A 21504-nucleotide genomic window follows, 5' to 3' on the forward strand; every position below is an offset into this window, starting at 1 on the left:
GCCCTCAGGAGCACTCAGTCAGGTATCTTAGAAATGAGTCTTTAGCCAAAACACCTATGAGCCTATTTTTGGTCTCTCTAATATAATAGAATGATTAGAGTAATGTGGCTAAAGTAACTTCTGAAAGGCCTCTTGGATTGGCTTATCGAACTTTGAGTTAACATACTGACGGCGTGTCAGCCTTTGTTCCCTCACCCCACAGCAATGGACTATTATATCATAAGAAAGGAAGGCTTTTATGACACCTTCCTGAATTGTACTACAGTGTGGAAAACCTCTCACTGACTAGGCATGTCAGATTTCCCCGCCTTTTTCTAATACGGCCTTTTTCTAATACGGTTTCTAATATGGTAGTGTTTGATGACAAGAAGCACTTTCCCTCATCCCTTTTATATTTCCCAGAACCTTCCTTGGCAAACCTTTCTCTCAAGGTGCATCAAATAATAATACTGAGGCAGAGATAACATAAACAGAATTTAAAAATTATTTAACAAGATAGGAGATGAGAATGGGATATGAATAACATGGAGAAAGGAATGCATAAGGCAGGAGTAAAACATACCAGAGCATATATGGGTGGTATAAGTTCTAATTCTCGCGATATAAGTCGAGGCAAATCTAATTTTCACAAAAAAAACTGGGAAAACTTTATTGACTCGCCAGATAAATCGTAGGGTGTAACGTTCCAGCAGCTTCTGGTAAATTTCAAAATAAAAAATAAATGCCAATAAAATGTGCATCAATTGAGGCATCAGTAGGTTAAATCGTTTTGGAATATTTATTTCAAAGAAAAAAAATGCAAACTGGCTCTGTAAGTGGAAAAGAGGCTCGCTATCGTCATGGTATCAAACAATAACTTTTAAAAGCAAAAACCTTAGCTCAACCACGCAAACTGCTAAAACACAAGAGTTAAAACTTTTCCATAAAACTGGATTCCCCATCATCATCTGTATGTCCAAAATGTAACCCAATCTTAGATTTTAAGAGGGATATTATCAGAAAGTTGCAAAAATCGTCTATTAGCTTCCATTGTAAACAATGGATAGATCGGGTTACTTTCTTTGGGGTCAATAACTGGATCTTCGAACTTTCATACCATTCGAAACCTGGCTGGTATCATAAAGAGACTCTCCTGATGAGACCAGCCATGTTTGGTGAAGTTTGGTTCAGAGAATCCAAAGTTATGGACCCTCAAAAGGGTAGCCCCATCTACTAATAGCTCCCCATTGAAGTCAACAATGGGAATAATGGGGCACCTCCTTTGGGGGTCCATAACTTTGGACCCCCTGAACCAAAGTTTACCAAACTTGGCTGGTATCATCAGGAGAGTCTTCTGAGGGTACCCTGAAATTTTGGTGCCGCTAGCATAAAGACTGCGCCCCCTGCTGGCCGGCAAAGTAAAAACACAAAAAAATTTTAATGACCCGCATATAAGTCGAGGGGAGCTTTTTCAGCATTAAAAATGTGCTGAAAAATTCGACTTATACATGAGTATATACGGTATTTACAAAGAGAGTTTTGGCAGATAAGCAGTATTTGTTTTCAGACTCAGTCTCAAATAAGCTTATTCAGTTTCAGTAAGATTATATGGTAATAAGTTGTTTCCTAAGATGGTACAGTTCCTTATACGTCAGATGGTACTCTGGTTAGTGGACTCCTTCTCTTACATACAGGGTTCTATTAGGCTTGGTACATTAACTTCGGTACCCTCACTTAGCCTTCACAAACAGAAACCCTAAAATAAACATAAAACTCTCTATTTAGGGAAACTCAAAGCAAAACCCAATACCCCAAACTAACTGGTATTTTCAACTCTTCTTTCATCTTCCTGAAAGATATATCCCTCCCTGGTTATATATATGCCCCTCAGCCTGGGGCACAAGTTGTCTCTCATTTGTAAATATTTGCTTAAACCACAGCACTCAGGGCTGCCCACACAAGAATCAAATAGATTTATTTCACTGACTGAACTACTTACCTCAGAGATATTACATGCTAATGCACAGCAAAGGGAAACAGCTGTTCAGGAACTTCAAAACTGCACAAGCCTCTCAGATAGTTTTTCAAAGGGAGATAACCTCCTCCCACTCAGTGACATCAAGTCTTTTGTGTCCAATCAGAGTGCAGGGTTGCCTCAGCCAATCAGGTGGCTTCTCTGCTCCCAGGTCTCTATTCCACACTCTGAGTATAAACAATAATGGCTGGAGACAGAACTACATTTAAAAAAACACACTTTTCTCTACAGTCCATCACATACGGTGATCCTGAATGTAAGATACCCCCCCCTATAAATGTTATACACCCCAAAAATTACTGGGCATAACTGTATCTTGTAAGCAAAGATGACCCCCCTCCCTTTTGCTGCAAACACAGGCTTGCACTGGAGTAAATAATGTACATAAAGCAGGAGTGAGATTACTAAGAAGTGTAATTGCCCAATCCCACCTCTCTCTTCCATATGAATGAAGATTTCTTCAATCTTAACTGCGTGTTGATAACACTGCAGTGTTATGAATTTTCCATTTGCCCTAGTAGGAAGAAATTCCAAAGGCAACACTTACAAGGTTCACTATTCTTTGGATGAAAGCACACCATAGATTTGATACCTTCATACTATTTGGTTCATTTACAAATGCACAAGCAAAGCACATTGAAATCAAATAGGCATTTTTCCCCCAACATGCAGTAAATCTACTAAATCTGCATCAGATTTTCAGAAAGAGCTTCTGCATCCCACTATGCCAGTGGTGGCGAACCTATGGCACTCCAGATGTTCATGGACTACAACTTCCATCAGCCCCTGCCAGCATGGCCAATTGGAAATTGTAGTCCATACATTCTTCACCACTGCACTATGCTTTGCCTTCAGTCAACTACAGATCCAGACTCCCTTCTTCTCTGATCTTTTCTCTACTCAAGCGTCAAAAATACTGCTTTTTGTAAAATCTTGAGACCTCCTTCCAGCTCTGAGAATTGAAGACTGAATTCTAGGACATCATGGAGAACATTCCTAGGCAAGGTGATTTCGAAGCCAAATTCACAAGATGGACAAATTCTAATAGTACTGGTGGTTACTGAAAACTGTGTTAAAGCCAGGAGTTTGTTGCTAATAAATGCTCGCATGAATGGTCTAGATCAGGGTCTAGATCGGCAACCTTTAACACCCAAAGAGCCATTTGGACCTGTTTTCCACGGAAAAGAAAACACTTGGAGCCGCAAATACTTTTTGACATCTAAAATTAAGATAACTCTATATTCTCATGCAGGGAGAAGTTCCCTTCTTTGGGGCCCATTTTTACCTATCAAAGCAAAAAAAAAAAGGGGGGGGGGGGTAAAAAGCCTGTTGTTTTGTACATGATTCAAATGACCAGCAATAGAACCCCCGTTTCACACGTTTCTCTTTTCTTGTGTTGAAAGACACTGTTATCCGCCCCCCCCCCAGTATTCCTCACTGATTCCTCACCGAAAGACACTGATTATGCCCCAGTATTTCTCACTGAGCATGGCCCCCACCCTGGTCCCAAAAGCCACAGCTTCTGAGAATCTACCCGCAAATGTCCTGGGATTTGCCCGCCGTGAGTTGGCAACCCACAACAACCATGGCTGAGGATGATCCCAGCCTTCCTCCCTGCCACTATCTACAAGCTTACCCTCCACTGGCTTATTCTGAAGTAAAGCTTCCAAGATCCACGTGCAAGGCTTTCCCCATGCCCTCCTGGGCAATGCAGAAGCAAACAATTCCCATCCACCCCCGCCTCCCCATCAAATACCCCTGACAAGTGCAACCTTGCAGGGCTGTAGGTAATAACTTCTTTAAAACCTGACATCGTCTTTGTCACCTGGACTCAGCTAGGCTGCCATCTGCCAGGAAAGCCACTGGAGCTCAGTGGGGCTGCTGGGGGGTCTGCAACCCAAGGTGGCACTGCTGGGGTCCCCCATGTGGTCCCACCCCCAAGAAGGACCTGGGGGAGGGGGAAATGAGGCTACCCAAAGCAGGGTTGACCCCTGACCCCCCCATTCAAGGGGGGCGGACTGAGGTTAGGATTGTGCTGAAAAGCTGCACTCCTGCAACTTACTCCCATTTCCCGCTCTTTGCCGCTCACCTGTTCAAGAGGATACACCAGTGGTGCTCTGCCCCCACCCCGCGCCGTCATCACCGGCATCAGACAACCAGGCAGCTGGGACAGAGAAGTGGCTTGGGATAGCTGTCTCAGTCTGTGCCTCTCTAGGAACGGGGACACTTTCCCATTAACCATTACGGCAACTCTCCAAAAGAGGCTGAGAGGACCCAAGCCACATGGAGCCACAGTGCAAGGACGAAAGAGCCGCATGCAGCTCCGGAGCCACGGGTTGCAGACCCCTGGTCTAGATCTAGCCTGGCATCTATTATATGGTCTGTGAAGAAATGTTATGCGTCATAGAATTTTTATTCAAAGTTCACAGTAATTGGATTTACACAATAAGATTATCATAAGGAAGCTTTGGGCATATCACTAGATTAGATGATACAGCTTGGACTTGACTTATATTATAGGGACAGAACAATTTGGTTTGGCCTACATGGAGAAGGTGCTTCTCCTCTCCTCACCCTCACAGACTGCATCAGAGGAATTTCTACCTGAGCAAATTCCCCATTTTCTTCACTTAGGAAATCCCAGGGAATAGTATCTTCACTGATACACTAGGAGAGTAAGAGGTTTAATTGTACTCTCCCTTTAGATCTCTCTCTGGGTAAATGTGAGTGATTGGGACAAACATGACTTTGTATATAAACTGCAGAAGAGTATCTGTGGGCTCAAACAGGCAGCCAGAGCATGGAATGCAAAACTAAATGACATTCTTCTACTTGAACAGAATGAATAGAAGCATGGGAGCTGCTAGAGAACCCATGTTTTGTAGTGCACTATGAACTCACATACTAGCACTTGTGGATGAGTGCTATTTACGCTAGGTAACCAGACGTCCCGCTTTTGGCGGGACAGTCCCGCCTTAAACCAATTTGTCCCACGTCCCGCGGGTTGTTTGAACTGACCCGATTTTTGGAAGGCTGCCGCACTGCCTTCTGGGGCGCTCCCCTTTTCCTGTCCTGTCACAGGGCGGGAAACGGGAGCGCCCCAGAAGGCAGTGTGGCAGCCTCCCATGCATGCGGCCGCAGGAGCGCACTGCCTTTTGGGCAGTGACAGGGCGGGAAAATGGGGAGCACCCCAAAAGGCAGTGCGCTCCTGCGGCTGCGTGCGTGCAGTGCAGCCGCCCTCCCACCCGGGTCCCGGTTTACAAAGGTGACAATCTGGTCACCTTATATTTACGTACCATTCATAGTTCATTAGATCAAACCAATTGTTTATGTATTAGTTATAAAAAATCATTCTCAAAAGCATAATTGTACTCTCCCACAAAGAAAAATGAAAACTGAAAATATTGGAAGCATTTCTCCATTGCATATATATTCTGTCTCTTTTCCCATTTAGGGGCTCAAGGCAACATTTATTTATTTAATGCATTTACGTGGTATCAATTGATAGCTGACAGGCACCACTACTTGGCCTTTAGCCAAGTTTGAATAAGGAGGCTAAATGTGGAAACTGAAATAGGAATTTGCTTTTATAAACACCAGATGCATTCATGTCAGCTCATAAATGCATACAATGGTTCCCCCTGAAACTTAGGAAATTCACCCTTAGTATTGCTTGCATCCTACATAGGGGATGAGGGCACAACTTGCTGTTCTGTCAAGGAACCCTGAAGGCTCTGTATCTCCAGACTTGCTTCCTAAAGATGAACAGGGATGCACAAATATCAGAATGGGCAAATTTTGAAGTCAAACAAAAATCCATGATCTTTGAGTATAGAAATCATAAGGGGTTTTTTTTGTGGAGCTACAAGTTGACAGCTGCATGTAGTCTAGCTTCTGTTCAGTAAGCTTCCAGTTATTCCAAATGGTCCTACAATCACATTTTCTAAAGCATTGAACATCCTGAAACACTATAAAGAACGTGTCTTGTTCTTCATATAGAAAAATCCTACACCCAACTATCTTCTCTTCATATCCTGGAAATGTTCACAGATTAGCAAAACTGCTCTAAAACAAAGGGAACGTATACAAACCTTAGCATTTTAAAACAAAAATAAGCACATGCTAATATGACAGAAGTCTGAAAGACAACTCAGAACAGAAAAGCACACACACTCCATTTTAAAATAAATACATTAAAACTTACTTGCTTAGGTATTCGAAAAAGGGAGTTCTTAAAGAATATATCTTTGGCCTGACTCCATGTTCCATCAATGATTATGATTATGCAGGGATTCGGAAAGTTCAATTCTACATCTTCCAAATTTGCTGCTCCAGCTCCAGGATATAATATCAAGGTATTAGGATTTCTGCACACAGATGCTAGCTCAGGGTACCTACAAGAATATTGAAAATTATGAATGCGCTGGAATTCTCTACTACCCTTGCTGAAGGAGAAGGTGAAGTGATTTGGTCTACGTCACACCCTTGTTATCCAACTTGGGAAACATGACTTGCCTGAGGTCAGGCGGATTGTGTAAGGCTGAACACACTCGAACAAAGTCGACTATGTGAGAAGGAACAAACTTTATTGAATTGTATCGCCCTAGCTACAGGGTGCTGGAACTGAGGGTTCTTACCCTCAGTTCCAGTATATGTAGGGTGTGCAGTGGGCGGTCCTGAATGGTGGCGGGAACGAGGGTTGTTGGGGAAAAGGAAACTGAAACTTACTGGGAGTTACAAGAAGTGAAACCTGGTTTTGACAGATTGCTTTATTACAGACAATGCTTGCAGACCTAGAAGAAGAAGAAGAAGAAGAGTTTGGATTTATATCCCCCCTTTCTCTCCTGCAGGAGACTCAAAGGGTCTTACAATCTCCTTGCCCTTCCCCCCTCACAACAAACACCCTGTGAGGTAGGTGGGGCTGAGAGAGCTCCGAGAAGCTGTGACTAGCCCAAGGTCACCCAGCTGGCATGTGTGGGAGTGTACAGGCTAATCTGAATTCCCCAGATAAGCCTCCACAGCTCAGGCGGCAGAGCTAGGAATCAAACCCGGTTCCTCCAGAATAGATACACGAGCTCTTAACCTCCTACGCCACTGCTGCTCCTACCACCTAGACTCTATTGTTAAGTTGTCGCCAGGAACTACCATCTTTTGGTTTAAACTGTTTGAGAGGCGGTGCTTGAGGGGTGCCTCGACCCCAAAAGGTGGACTTGTCCAGGAATAAGACGTGCCGCTCAGTTTCTCGCACTGTTATGGATCTCTGGGAGGTACATCTTACTCTGGGACATCTCTCACAGGTTAGAAGCCCTTTACCAGGCCAATGGGATGCATCTGTCTTCATGGTGTATCGATTTGTGGTTGCATAGCCTTCGGGGTGAATTGTGTGATTGGCTCAAGGCTTGAGAAGCAATTGGAGGGAGCTGGACCTAGTCCAGCTCTTTGGCAGGTTGAGCTTGGGATAATAGTGTGGGTGAGTGGGTGAGGTAACCTGCTTTGATGGAATCTCCTTAAGAGGTTTGAGGTGGAGCAAGTCAATGGGTAGGATGAAGAAACTTTGGAAGCAAAATACTTGAAAGCAGTAAAAGAGATACTAAATATTAAAGCTGGGGCCCATAAATGAGCCAGGACAGAAAAAGGATTCCCCTTAAAATGCACATTTGCACTATAGTGTACTAGATCTCAAACTAAACAAATAAATTGTTTGCTTGTCTGATTACTTGGTTTAATTTACAACTCGTGTTTTACTGTGCATACTTCTATAGGGAAGTGTTTCTGTAGGGAAATATTATTTAGTTGTGCTTCAACAGAGCTTGACCTAGGGATACTGCTGCACTAAAGAGTAGCAGGAACTTTCATGATCTCTTCAGAGTGACTGCAAGCTCTTTGAAATGCCATGATTCAAGTAGAAACATATTTTTCCCAATTATTTTTTATGGACCATCATTGTTTGTTCCATCTAGATAAGAGTTAAAAGATCTCACATATTGATGTCAATCTGGAAAATGCAAGTTACCTTCTGAATATACAAATATGATTTTCTTATGAGGAGCCCATTTTCCTCCCAGCCTCAGTTACTTCAAAGAGGCTTCATAAAAAACTGACCTCTGCTTAAGGCAAGAGGAGAGCAAAAGGAAAGCTCCTACTGAGGCAAGTCTCTAAAGATTTAGAATTACTAAAAATAAATGAAAATGGGTTTTGTGCTTTCATGCTTCTTATCTGGTATATAGCAAACGTGGTCTAAATACTAAGACACATACTTCTGACACTTTATTTGCCCTTTTTACACCAAGAGGAAAAACAACACTAATGAAGATTGTTTGCTATACTCTGCCTCTCAAAACCACAAATATAGGGTGTTTGTCTTGTCAAGTATCAGATTCATATTTAAAAACTAAAGACTAAGTTATGATCTTTTAAAAATGCACACCAGTTAGGATTTCTGGAGAAAAGAACATATTCCTCCTGCTTTCTACTAGCTGCAGCCTTTGACAATAAACTAATAGCAGTCTCCTGCAGCCTCAGTTATGTACTAGCAAATGATGGGCAAGTGTCCCTGAGCTTGACCACTGTAGGCTATGCTCAATGTGTGTAATACTAGCATTAAAGCCCATTTCAAACTGAGGGAAATAGGCTCTAGGCAGCACAGGGGGAGAGTGGGCATGGGGGACTGGACAGGATGGAGGCAGGTTGTGGTATGATTTCTGGTTCTGTTCCTTTTCTGAACCAAGCTTGAACATCTGGCATTTGTTGTTTCATATCTGAGAACTCTACTCGTGTGAGAAATTAATATGATGGTCTGACAGATGCTGCAATCTTTGACAACTTTTTTCAGAATTGGAACTTTTCAGAATTGGAAATTGAGTGTTTCCAGTCTGTGGGCGCTTTGTTTGTTTTCCATGTTTGTTGGCATATTCTCATTAAGACTTTCATGGACTCTATTTCTGTGGCCTGAAATCCTATGAAATCCTGTGGCTCCGATATCCTAGGTACTCCTGTACTCTCCAGTTGCTCTCAGTGCACTATTCGCTTCACAATGTGATGAAACAAATCAGAAATGTGACAACACAAATGATGTATGTTACAAATAAAAGAAGTTATACATCAGTTCTTGTAAATACAGTGATGTAGTGGTTAGAGCATCAATCTGGGGACCCTCCTGGGCCATGAAAACTTGCTCGGTGATCTTGGGATAATCATATAATCTCAGGTTAATCTAACTCACAGGATTAGTTCAGCCTGAAAACAGAGGAAAGGAGAACGATGGAAGCCACTTTGGGTCCACGGGGGGGCAGGGGGGAGGGGGAGGCATGGCATCAATGAAGCAACCATCTTCATGTAGTAGTGATGAGCTTCCCAAAACTTCCAATACCCTTTGAATTTATTACTGTTGAAATCTGGCATATAATAATGCTGGACATTTATGGACTATTCCTACACTTTCTGTATGCATTTTGAACATTTGTATTTTCCCCTTCAGTGTGAATGGTCATATAATATCTTAATATGAGGAGTCTGCTTCCATCATCATTTTCATAAATAACCATTTATATATAATCCATTTAAGTTCATTTAAATGAGGGTTTTTTGGAGGGGAGATTAAGGGTTATTAAAGCTAAAGTGGGGGGGTGGGGAGAGCTCTAAAACCTCTGAAGTAACATAGTTGGTATAATTATACTTTATGATTAAATAATTGTTTGCAAATTATTATATGATGAAAAGGCAACAAATCCCAGAACAAGGGCATTCAGTTTTCCCATTAGTATTTTCCATCATGGAAAATAGAATAAGAAGTTGGTGAAAAACACACAACACTTATTAAATAAAACATTATACATTGCACAATACAACTTTATTTGTCTATATTGTACTTTAAATTAAGCATCATGGTAAACAGATAAACTGCTAGCTTTTATGTTTGTTCTATATTTAATAACATTTATTTAAATGTATTTCTGAAAGGAGATATTACTGAGCAATAACAGGTACCGTATATACTCGTGTATAAGTCGACCCGCATATAAGTCAAGGTACCTAATTTTACCACAAAAAACTGGGAAAACTTATTGACTTGTGTATAAGTCGAGGGTGGGAAATGCAGCAGCTACTGGAAAATTTCAAAAATTAAAATAGATATCAATAAAATTACATTAATTGAGGCATCAGTAGGTTACATGTTTCTGTCAGGGGAGAAATGTTTATGTTAGCAGTACCAACATTTCAGAGTATCTTTAAGAGATCTCCTGATGATACCACCCAGGTTTAGTGAAGTTTGGTTCAAGGGGACCAAAGTTATGGACCCTCAAAATGTAGCCCCATCTCCTATTAGCTTCCATTGGAAACAATGGGGGATGGGGGCACCTCCTTTAGGGGTCCATAACTTTGGATCCCCTGAGCCAACCTTCACAAAACCTGGGTGGTGTCAGCAGGAGACTATACTGATGATACCATCTAGGTTTAGTGAAGTTTGATTCAGGGGGTCCAAAGCTATGAACCCTCAAAGGTTAGCCCCATCTACTATTAGCTTTCATTGGAAACAATGGGGGATGGGGCACTCCCTTTGTGGGTCCATAACTTTGGACCCATTGAATCAAACTTCACCAAACTTGGCTGGTATCATCAGGAGTGTCACCTGATGATACCCTGAAGTTTTGGTGCTGCTAGCCTAAAAGCTGCGCCCCTGGAGTCTTCCATTGTAAAAGTAAAACCCAAAAATATTTTTTAAAATACACCTGACTCGCTGTATAAGAGTTTCGCAGTGGTGGCTTTTCCGTGCACATTACGGCCTTCTTCCTGTAAGTGACTACCTCAGACCTCACCTTTAGAGAAGAAAGGTTACAAATATCCAGGGTGCTTATTCTCACGTATTGCCTTTATGGCACATCTAAAGATGACTGTTCAGTACAGGCTGTTTTAAAAGATTTCCAACAGTTCTCACAAGAATGCAACTAGTTCCCCCACCCAAGTCCTCAAAATTACGGCAGGGTAGGATCTGTACCCCACTGCTACAGTGACAGGTATAGTGACAGCTATACAAACCCTGCCACTGGCTGCCAGCCCCCAACATTCTACCCTTGATGCCTGGACAATCAGTGCTGGACTGACTGCAAAGGGAATGACTTTGGCATTTACTCCCACACTTGGGGACATGTCCTCACCATTTTCTTCCACACCTGCTCCCAGCCCTGGTCTTTTGATCAGGCTGACCTCAAGAGGCTTACAACAGAACCCAGATGGTATGATATATTTCTAATGCATTTCCCCTCCCCTCCGCTGTGATTATGTTCATCGCAAAAACGCTGGACCAGTGAAATCACAGACCAATTACACTCAAGCTCCACATAGAAGCAGCTGCCATATAAGAAATGGAAGATTATTAATATTCCTTACCTGTCTTCACTAAAGCGACGACCAATCAAAACTTTACATTTTTCTTCAGGCAGGCAAGCAGCCAGCAGAGGCACTGTTCGTAGTACTCTACTTTCCTTCAGTTAATATAAAATGTAAAAACAAAACTATTTTAAAAACAAAACCATTTAAAAAAAACTATTTAAAAAGTCACATTAAAATCTATTTATTTAGCTCTTAAAAATAAGCACTGCAAACCTTCCCAAGCAAACCAATATATATTTTACTATAAACCTAGAAACAGGTGTCACAATTAACCAACACTGTTAACACAAGAAAATTACCAGTGAAACAGTACTGTAATTGAACACTGTAATTCTTGTTCTTTCCTAATTAGCTAATGGCACTATACAACTGAACAGATGTTTGGATTTCTTTGCAATTACAATAATTCCAACATGAAACACATTGCGACTATTGTAAACCTGAAATCATGAAGACAGGGAGAAAACCCAACCCCTTGACAACATAGTGTACTTTCATGAGAATGGTCCAGTACAAGCCATTACCAAGGACAGATACACATGGACATAGAAGTATAGAAAGAAGAGAAACAGAAAGGACCAACACATTAAGAGGAGCTATTCTTCTCATCCACCATGGCCAGGGGGTCCAACTTCCCCTATAAAATAGCCCCTCACTGACCAGTACTTCTGACCCTGCCATTGAGTTCGATTGCTGCTGCTTGCTATCTGCTTTCTACCCTGTTTCCTTGGAGCCCAGTGCAGGTCACTGGACTTTGCTTCATGAGCCCAAAGCCACTTCAGGATCTGGTACAGTATTACCCAATGAATTTCCCAATTCCCTTAATCTATCCAAATATTTCCCCTCAACACTGTTTATATCATAGGACTGCGTATGTATTCTGCTGCTTTGATTATTTTGTGTTCGTATTTTTATTATTTTTCCTCTAATAAAAATGTTAAAAGTTACCTGACTCTCCTGTGGATTTGTTGCAAAAGCTGGCTTTTGAATACATAGGCAACAAAGATCTCAAGCTTGCCCAATGTTCTGCCAAGCCAAGAGTCTACTCTCACTAATTCCCCACTATAAAAGGGACAGATTCCCATCATGTCGAGGAACACAAGGAAGATCCAAGCCTCATGCAGTCACTTCCTCTGTCAAATGACAATGAATTGACCATCATACTATATAGCTCTGCAACATAGTGCATATCCTTTACACTTCTGTCTGAACCAGGAACAAACATGTTCCAAAACACAATGAACACCCATTTATTTCAATATTTATTTCAATATTATTTCTTTCATTAATTCTAGGGAGTAGTTTGCCCCAGTCCACTACAATTTAAAAAGGCACAATGCCTCATTGGGTACTAAATAGGATTGGTAGCCAGTTGCCATGTGTGCCTGATTATTCTATATTTTGGCTGTGTCTCCTCAGAGCAGATTTTTGCTGCTGGGTGCTGAGAAGAGTAGTTGCTTTCCAGAGATTGCAAAGGTATTGAGAACCATGACTACTGGTTGAGACGCACAATTGGAGATTGGTTTGGTGAGTGGTTGAGGAGAATGGTATAAATTTGTGTGAGTGTGGGAAAGGTTTTTTTTTAACTGTGTTGTTTGCTGTTGAATTATGGTTTGTTGTCTGAGGGTCAGACTAACCCGGCACGCAAACCCTCCGATAGGTTTTTTTCAGGAATCATGTTTTCCGATTATTCAGATCAGCACATGCATTAACTGGGCCGCTGGTAGGCTGATGGGAATTCAGAAGTTCCCGAACACCTGGAGAGCCGTTTGCGTTCCTCAAACTCTCCACGTAGTCCACCTCATCAGCATGGCCAATTGGCCATGCTGGTAGGGGCTGATGGGAATTGTAGTTCCTGAACATCTGGAGAGCCGCAGGTTCCCTACCCCTGCATTAGCTCTACCTCCTACCCACCCTTTTTTGGTCTTTCACTGCAGTTAGCATCCCATCCTTATAACACCAACCAACTGTTCAGAGGCGGGACATATATCTGAATGAGCAACTAATCATCCCTCCCCCTGTCTGTTTTTGCACCTTTGATCCAACTGTTTCTGAGTGATTTTGGGGCTCTCAGTCAATGTCTTTTTAACACAAAGGTTTCAGTGTGATACAGAGAAACTTAGGTACGCTTAAGCCTCATAGAAATAGAATTCTATTGATCTAAATAAGACTTCAGCATGCTTTAAGGACACTTGAAAGTATGACTTATGCCAATTATGCATAAAAACTCAGCAACAGAGTAAAACTATGGTGGATTCCGCATGGGCCAAAAACAGCAGTGTGAAAACGGTGTAAAATGGTTTAAAAGGGTTTAAAAGGGTTCACACCATTTTCACACCACTGTTTTTGGCCCATGCGGAATCCGCCAAAATTACACAACACACAAACCTCTTTAGAGAACATGTATGGTTCCTATCAGAGAAATGCTGTTAACAGTCTAGAGTAAGGGAGATCCTTCATTTAAACAGTTCTCCTGTAGTACTTTCTAAGTTCAACAATGAGGAATAAAGTGAGTTTATCAATCTCTCTCTCTTTCTCTCTCTCTCTCTGTATATACATGCAGGCAGAGGGAGAAAAGAAAGAGAGGGGAAAGAAAATCTGAACTGTTCACAAAAGAGAAAAGTAACTACCAGGACATAACTTAAACTCCCTGTCTAGTCTGTAGAAAATGCAGCTGCTCTTTTTAAACAAGAAGCAAGTTCCAATTTAGGGCATCATTGCAGTAACGTGAGATTATCCCAGATGACATCACATGTATAGTTTATAAACAAATTATGCTCAAATAGCACAATTTTTATATAGTAGAATTCTGGATTAATGGTAAATAAGGGGGCAAACCTATAGTTATATTTTAATTTGTTTTTGAATTGCTTTCAGATTCTTGTTCAAATAGATTACTTGCTTTCCTCTGAAATGAGTAACATGCAATATAAAACCTTTCAATATTTAAGTCTTCATTGTTCAAGAGGGAATATCGTAGACAGTAAATAAAGTTTGTTAATGGCAAAAGATCGATGCACATGAACATTACACTGAAAAGATATTCTATTGTATGGAATGTCCTTCTTAGATTTTTACATCAGCACTATTTATATGTCAGGATCAGTAAGCAGCTTCAATATATTCTAGTCAAGTAATGTACAGTGTGCATTCTTATAATGAGATAGTCACATTCTAGTACTCGAGCAAACTTAACTCCTTCATTGGATGTTACTTCAGCCCTCTACAAATGATTCCTCTTCGCCCCAACTGAACGTATGGAGAAGGAGAGCAGGCCCAAGGATGCCGGCTCTGCTCTCCACCTCCAGGGAATTATTTCCACACTGATAGTGGTCATGTGTATGCCTCATTCACCAAAACTGGGGACACCACTGCTTTCTGAACATTGTCAATCACAGGGATATACATGGACACTGACTATGCACATAGGCAAGAGGTGGAGATAACATGGTCATACTTTTTCTCCCTCCTCATGCGTGTGGACAGGTTGTGTGTAGAGGGCTTCTATAAAGGAGAGAAAAAAACAAAAAGCAGAAATCCACAAGCAAACCTACATTTTTATGAGATTTGCTTTCAGCAGTTTCCCCCACAGAACCTCCAGGTTGTTTCTTCACTAACTCCATTTTGTGGCTAGTTTCTTTTGGATTAGGCCTTTTACCAAATCCCAACATCCCTTTTTAAATTTGGACGCACATGACAACAATAAACCTAAATAGAGTACATTCTAGAGTACCCATTCTGGGAAGAAATTTTGGTAGACTTCTCTCAGGAGCACAGTCACCTTACTTCAAAGACATGGTGGTGGAAAGTGTCAACAAGTCACAGCCAATTGATGTCAACCCCATAGGGTTTTCAAGGCAACAGAGATCAAACGAGAATGGGCTAGCCTGGGCCTCCCAGGTCAAGCAATGCAAATATATTTATATCAAATTGATTTATGTTCATTTTAAATATGCATATTTTATACACATGCGTATATATGCATATTTTAAACTGATATGCTGTATCAGTTTAAACTTATTTTAAACTTATTTTAAACTTATTTTAAACTGATATGCTGTACATCAGTCTTCATATTTTATTTTGAGCACAACCTGCTTTGATTATCTTGCACAAAATTAAAACATGTGCACAATGTACAGGATGTGTCTGAAGATTACAGATGTTGTGGGCATTTACTGTTAAATCTGCAGAATTAAACAATACATTGCGCAAGACTGAAAATCTAAACGTTCATAACATTTCTGGACAGCAGAAGAAAAGGTATAAGCAACACTATTAGCAAAATCACACAAAATCTTGGTATCTCACACAAGCCTGCATGTAGTAGAAGAAACAAGAACAATCATCATATCTTTGTTAGCACATTTTATTAGTAGCTAATAAGCATGTGAAATTACACAAGGAAGATTGGAAATCAGGAGGTCATTTCTGTAAATTCAAGGGTTCAATCTGAACACTGTTGTTTTAAAAAACACTGACATTACAGATATTTCTCTCTTTTTTTACAGACGCAATTATAGATATTTCTCTTTTATTTTCTGCTACTTAAACATCCCAAGCCACTCAGTAGGCAATTATAACAATGAAATTGCTATTTTAATTTGCATAAATACATAAACATGCATAAATATATAAACAAACACATGCAAATGAGCATGCTTAACGTTTTATATCAGAAATGACAAACCTACCTTAACACCTTTAATACAGTATTAAATTAAATATGATGCTTTTTATTAAGTCAGTCATTTAAAGTATGGGGGAAAGAAAATCAGAGAGAAAGGTTGAATTTTTTTTAAAAAATAGGCCCCACATAAAAATTCAGACTCACAGCCCAATCCAGAGGGGGAAGGGGGGGCTGAGCAGTCATAGGGAGCAGTGGAGGGCTGCATTGACATATTTGCCCACTCCACTGGTGCAAGGGCATCCCTGCCAGTAGAGACACCAATACCAGGCCACCTCAGTTCCATGACAGAGACACTCAGAAGTCTGGGCTGCTGCAAAGCAATGCCAAGGTCTGCTTGAATGCCAGCATGCAGGGGTTGGGGGGGCGGCGCGCATGGGGCATTACTGGAGTTGAAGCTGCCTTTAGTTAGCTTCCACCTCTGTTTAAGACTGCAGCCCAAGGGTGGCATAACTCCATTAAGCCCTATGGAGGGCTTCCGAATGGTGGGGCTTTTTTCCCCTTCTAGTTGCCTCCCTGCACCACCTGGAAGTGTCTGCAGGTGGTGCAGTAGTGGAACAGCAGCATCGTCCCTGTCTGTTTCCAGTAACTGGATTGGGCTCTCAGGTTAGTTAGGTAGTAGCAGTGGTCAATTCTGCACAGCACAAAAAAGACCTCTGTGGGATGTCTTAAAAAGAAGTACCTCTTTTCACTCTGCACACCCAAAATAAGATGTCCCAGGGATGTCATAAAAAGAGGCGTCTTCTGTGTGCTTTCTAGACAGCAAAAGCATTAGAGGGGAAAAGAGGCTGTTTCCCGACTGACCATTTTGCTCTATGGTCAGTTTCACCCTCTGCTTGTGCCCAACATTTTGTGTGCAGCTAAAGGGATTCTCCCTACTGCCATCTGCTGAAGGTCGCCCCAGGATGTTTGCTCTGCAAGCTCTGATCCTGGGTGCCTTTTCAGCCCAAAAAGTACATAGTTGTACTCAGCTGGTTTTGCTGATATATATATAGTTATATATAGTTATATATATATAGTTATATATATATATATAGTTTTCATTTTTTAAAAAAAAAATTGGAAAAGCTATCTCCATAGCTACACAGATGGAGGGCAGGTTAACCCAATGCTTTTTAATGGGAGGCAGACCCATTTTCCAAGGTCTAAGGTTCTCCTATGTGTGTCTGCATAGCTACAAAGATATCTCCTCCAAAAAATTTTTTTTTAAAAAAAACTATATATTGCCAGAATTGGCAAGACCAGCTGAGTACTATTGTGTACTTTTGGGGCTGAAAAGACACCCAGGATTTAAACCTGCAGAGCAAACATCCTGGGGCAACCTTCAGCAAATGGCAGCAGGGAGATTCCCTTCAGCTGCACACAAAATGTCAGGTGCAAGCTGAGGATGAAACTGACCAGAGATCAAAGTGGTCAGGTGGGAAACATAAGATACCTCTTGAGTTCTGCATTCTGCATAGCCAGGCAGATGTCTTCCAGGCACCTTTGGGAGAAGAGGTGCACTTGAGCAGCACACATCTTGAGCAGAAGTTAGGCATCCTAAGGACATCTTGAGAAAAAGAATGTGCTAAGTGCCTTCCCGGGATGCCTTTTTTACATCCTCAGGACTTATTATTTTAGCTGTGGGAATGGACCAGTGAGACTAATAATGCAGTAGAGAGCCTTCAGCCACCTTATGCATCTTTTCCAAGGGAGGAAGAGTTACTAAATTTAAGGAACATGCCTTAAACTGGAGGAATGATAAGAGAAAATTTGTACCCACCAGGCTGAAGACTAAAAAACATGTTACACAAAACATCACTATATACAGGGAACACCTGTATCTTTGCTTGTAAGTATTTTCATGTTTTGGAATTGGTGTTCCCTGTATATAGTGATGTTTTGTGTAACATGTTTTTTATTTTGTTTTACAGAACAGCCTTGAAGGTTTCACGAGGCCAGTAATTATCTAGATTCTGGCTAGCTGTTGCTGTTATTGTGTTAAAAAAGAAAAAATAATTACTGTGTTCCTATGTACCTGTATTGTACAAAATTGCTTTGAAATTTTTTTTCAACACTGCTATGATGCTATAAAATTCCTTGTGATTTTTTAGTCTTCAGCCTGGTGGGTACAAATTTTCTCTTATCATCATTGTGGGTGTACCTTCCCCTTAATCTTTCGTATTAAGCTGGAGGAAGGCATCAAACTTTGCTCAGTAGACTGGTCAGATCCACAGCAATAAAAACTGCAGAACTTTACATGGCTTGACCTATTCCCACTTATAATTGTGTCTTCTTTTCACTGGAAAAATAAACAGCTAACTATTGGCATTCCGTACAGCTCCACTCACCTCTGCTGGATGCTGAATGATGTACAGACAGGTAGAAACTTCCAAGGAATGGACTGGTAAGAATGGACACAAGCACACCTTTTGAGGACGGCTATAGGACAATAAAAAAAAATCAGCAAAATAATTTCCACAATGTGTGCCTTTTATGACACTACACAAAATTTAGATAAAGAGTATTTTTTCTGTTCCAAAAACCAAGTAACTGAATTTGTCTGTAGAAATTCTATTTCAAGTTCTGAAACAATAGATGAATATTCTGAAACATTAACAGCTCTATTTAAAATATTTAAAGTACACAATGGTATAATACAGTAATATTACCATGACTTGTGACCCTGTGTGCTTACAACGAAGACAAATAAAATTATTTTAAGCCATGATACTTTTGCAATATGGGATACTTTTTTAAAAAAGTTCCGTTCGAAACAGTTTGCTATCCTTTTTGCAAACAGTTAGTTCTGTCCATTTATTGTTGATAGAAGTGGCATTTGGAAATTATATTTTTGGCACCACAAAGATATTATTTGAAAGTAAAATACCACAAACCTGCATACAACTTGTCTAACCTTGCATCTAACATGCTATTTTCAAGCCCAATAATTTTAAACCTGCCTGAACATGCATGCTTGCTGAGACAAGATGACAAATTCAGATCTCATAATTAAACATTTAGGTTGTTTAAAAATCTCTAGAGCACTTCTTTTGCTATTGTACCTTTCACTGGAGATTGTGCAAGTCAAGCACACCTACTATTAGAACACAATGTCTATCTAGCTAGAGACTAAAATGAGGTTAAATATTTCAAACACGATTATGTTCAAATACCTACTCAGCCTCATAGGTGGCCTTGAACAAGTCACCATTCTTCATCATAACGCATAACGCAGATCACTTCATACACTGAGAAATCCTACAAAATGTATTGGAACAATGGCTTGGAACCTAAAATTGTGCTGTCTAAACAGAAGATAGTCCTTTTACTATCAAAAGATAAAAGTTCAGAGGGTAGGGACTTCTGAATGGTTTCTCAGGGTACATAGTGACTTTAGACTGAGGGGGATATGTTCTCTCTTTCTGTTACACACTCCTCTTATGCAAGTTAAAAAGCAGCAGGATTTTTGGAAGTCAGCAAATGCTTACAATGTTTGGGATGTAAAGATTATTTACTAAGCAATGGCAGGACAAGTGTGATACAGTCAGCTATCTGTTTTCTTTCAATATGTGACATGATCTCAATCATCAACAAAACTTTTTTAAAAAGCAAATTTTTTGAAGGAGATATAAATTTCTTCTCTAAGCCAAATCTTTATAGGATGATAAAATATCAGCACTCTAGATAAATCCTTACATCTACTCTTTTTTCTCCATCACATACGTTTTCACCAAAGATGCCACCTAATAGAAAAAAAAATCCCACAGTGTTAACTATTTATGCTGATGCTTCCTTTAGATGGTCTAAGTTTTGTTTACAGTTCTAAGAATGCAAGAAATCTCACCTTTATTATTGTACCAATGGGAAATCATCACAATGTTTACAAATTAACCCCCATCCACATATACTAGTGGAAATCATATATAACGATAGACATTTACAGAACACAGTTATTTATCTTTCCTCAATATTTAGAATATATTAAGAAATACAGAATATTTCTTTTGATAAACATTACCAGAATATTAATCAGTTTTAAGTAGTATTCACAAATAATGTTAATAAATCAATATTAACAAACTGCACCCCAAATCAAACACTCCAGTTCACCCATGCACTTCCAAAACAAAAGTAAGTAAAAGTTCTGTAAATGTACATCCTATTTGAGAAGGTACTTTTTGAGATATGCTTGACTAGACTATTCAGTACTTTGTAGGTTAAAATCAGAACCACAAATTATATGCAGAAATGAATTAGCGGACATTGGAGTCTCAGTGGCACTTGTTCAATGTAATCTTATCCTTGTCTGAGGTCCTGTCCCAGTCAACACACTGTCACTATTATACTATGTGCAGTTTAGAACAGCTGGTCAAAGAATACAAGGCAAACAAAACATCAGACAGATTGTTATCCTTCAAGGGAGGGAATTCTCGTTACTGTCATGATCAGGGAATGTAGGAAAACTTGTTTAGCTTAGAAGAAACACTGGTTACAGATAAGTGACCCTCATTCCTGGGAATGAAGCAATAAATTATTCAGATTTCAGTCTGAAAGGAGATGGTTTTCTTTTATGGACATATATGGGCAGATAGGAATGATCGTTTGCCCACAAGCCAGGAAGAAGAAAGATGGAGTGCTGTTTTGGACATCCAGAGTATTGGCCATAAAAGCTATGGATGTGCACCTTGTTCTGATTTGGGGAAAGGTGCTGGACAGCATATGTGGAAAAGTAATCCCAAATTCTAGGACTGGCCAAGGAGAAACCTACTCAAGTGCGAGGAAAAGAGTTAAAAGGATTAGCTACATTGTGAAAGAGGCAGAAGCCAAGGATAAGGGAGAAATTGAGTGAAGTGTGCCTTGACCAGCCTGTATTTCAAAGTTCCAACTTTGCTTATGTTCATTCCTTGGAATGAAATGCTAGTGACTTGCACAACCAACTTTTGGTTTTGTTTCTTTTTTTATTTAGCTTGTGCAACATTCCTGCTCAGGGAGATGAGGGCTTTATGTGTTGCCTCCATCAGCTCCTTCAATTACTGATAGTGAAAGAAACAAAGAGTTTGAGTGATGGCAACCCAATTGCCATATGACAGAAGAGAAGGGAGCAAATGAGTATATCAGTTAAAGCTGATTCCACTGTTATCCACAGATTCTGTAGCTTATTGCATGAAGTGTAAGTCCTACTTCTAATTGCCTGTTCGTCTAATCACACAAATACCCTATCAAGAACATATCTGTTTGAACAGCATTCAGCTTCTCTTTGCTAACTTTCTTCCAACCTATGACTGCTTCCAGTCACTTGCTTAGGGATACCACTGTTGCTTCTGGATCAAATGAAACACTGCTGCATGGTATCAGTATACCAATGACACCCAACTCCAAGTGTCATACGTGCGTGCGATCAATCTTGAACAACATTGGCAACAAGACTGAA

At 40.4% G+C, this 21504-nt stretch overlaps 1 protein-coding gene across 3 annotated transcripts in view; it reads right to left on the minus strand.

The window, feature by feature from the left end:
* The window catches only part of DTWD2 (DTW domain containing 2), an 82938-nt gene that overhangs the window by 20650 nt on the left and 40784 nt on the right, over nucleotides 1-21504 (minus strand). For all 3 annotated transcript variants that reach the window (XM_048503692.1, XM_048503691.1, XM_048503690.1), the window contains exons 3-5: nucleotides 18422-18512; nucleotides 11402-11496; nucleotides 6219-6408 (exon numbers count right to left, since the gene is read on the minus strand). In XM_048503692.1, coding sequence (XP_048359649.1) covers nucleotides 6219-6408; nucleotides 11402-11496; nucleotides 18422-18512 — 376 coding nt within the window. The remainder of the gene's footprint in view (nucleotides 1-6218; nucleotides 6409-11401; nucleotides 11497-18421; nucleotides 18513-21504) is intronic.

Source organism: Sphaerodactylus townsendi, linkage group LG07 (assembly GCF_021028975.2).
Source record: "Sphaerodactylus townsendi isolate TG3544 linkage group LG07, MPM_Stown_v2.3, whole genome shotgun sequence".
In the NCBI taxonomy this organism is placed as follows: Eukaryota; Metazoa; Chordata; class Lepidosauria; order Squamata; family Sphaerodactylidae; genus Sphaerodactylus; species Sphaerodactylus townsendi.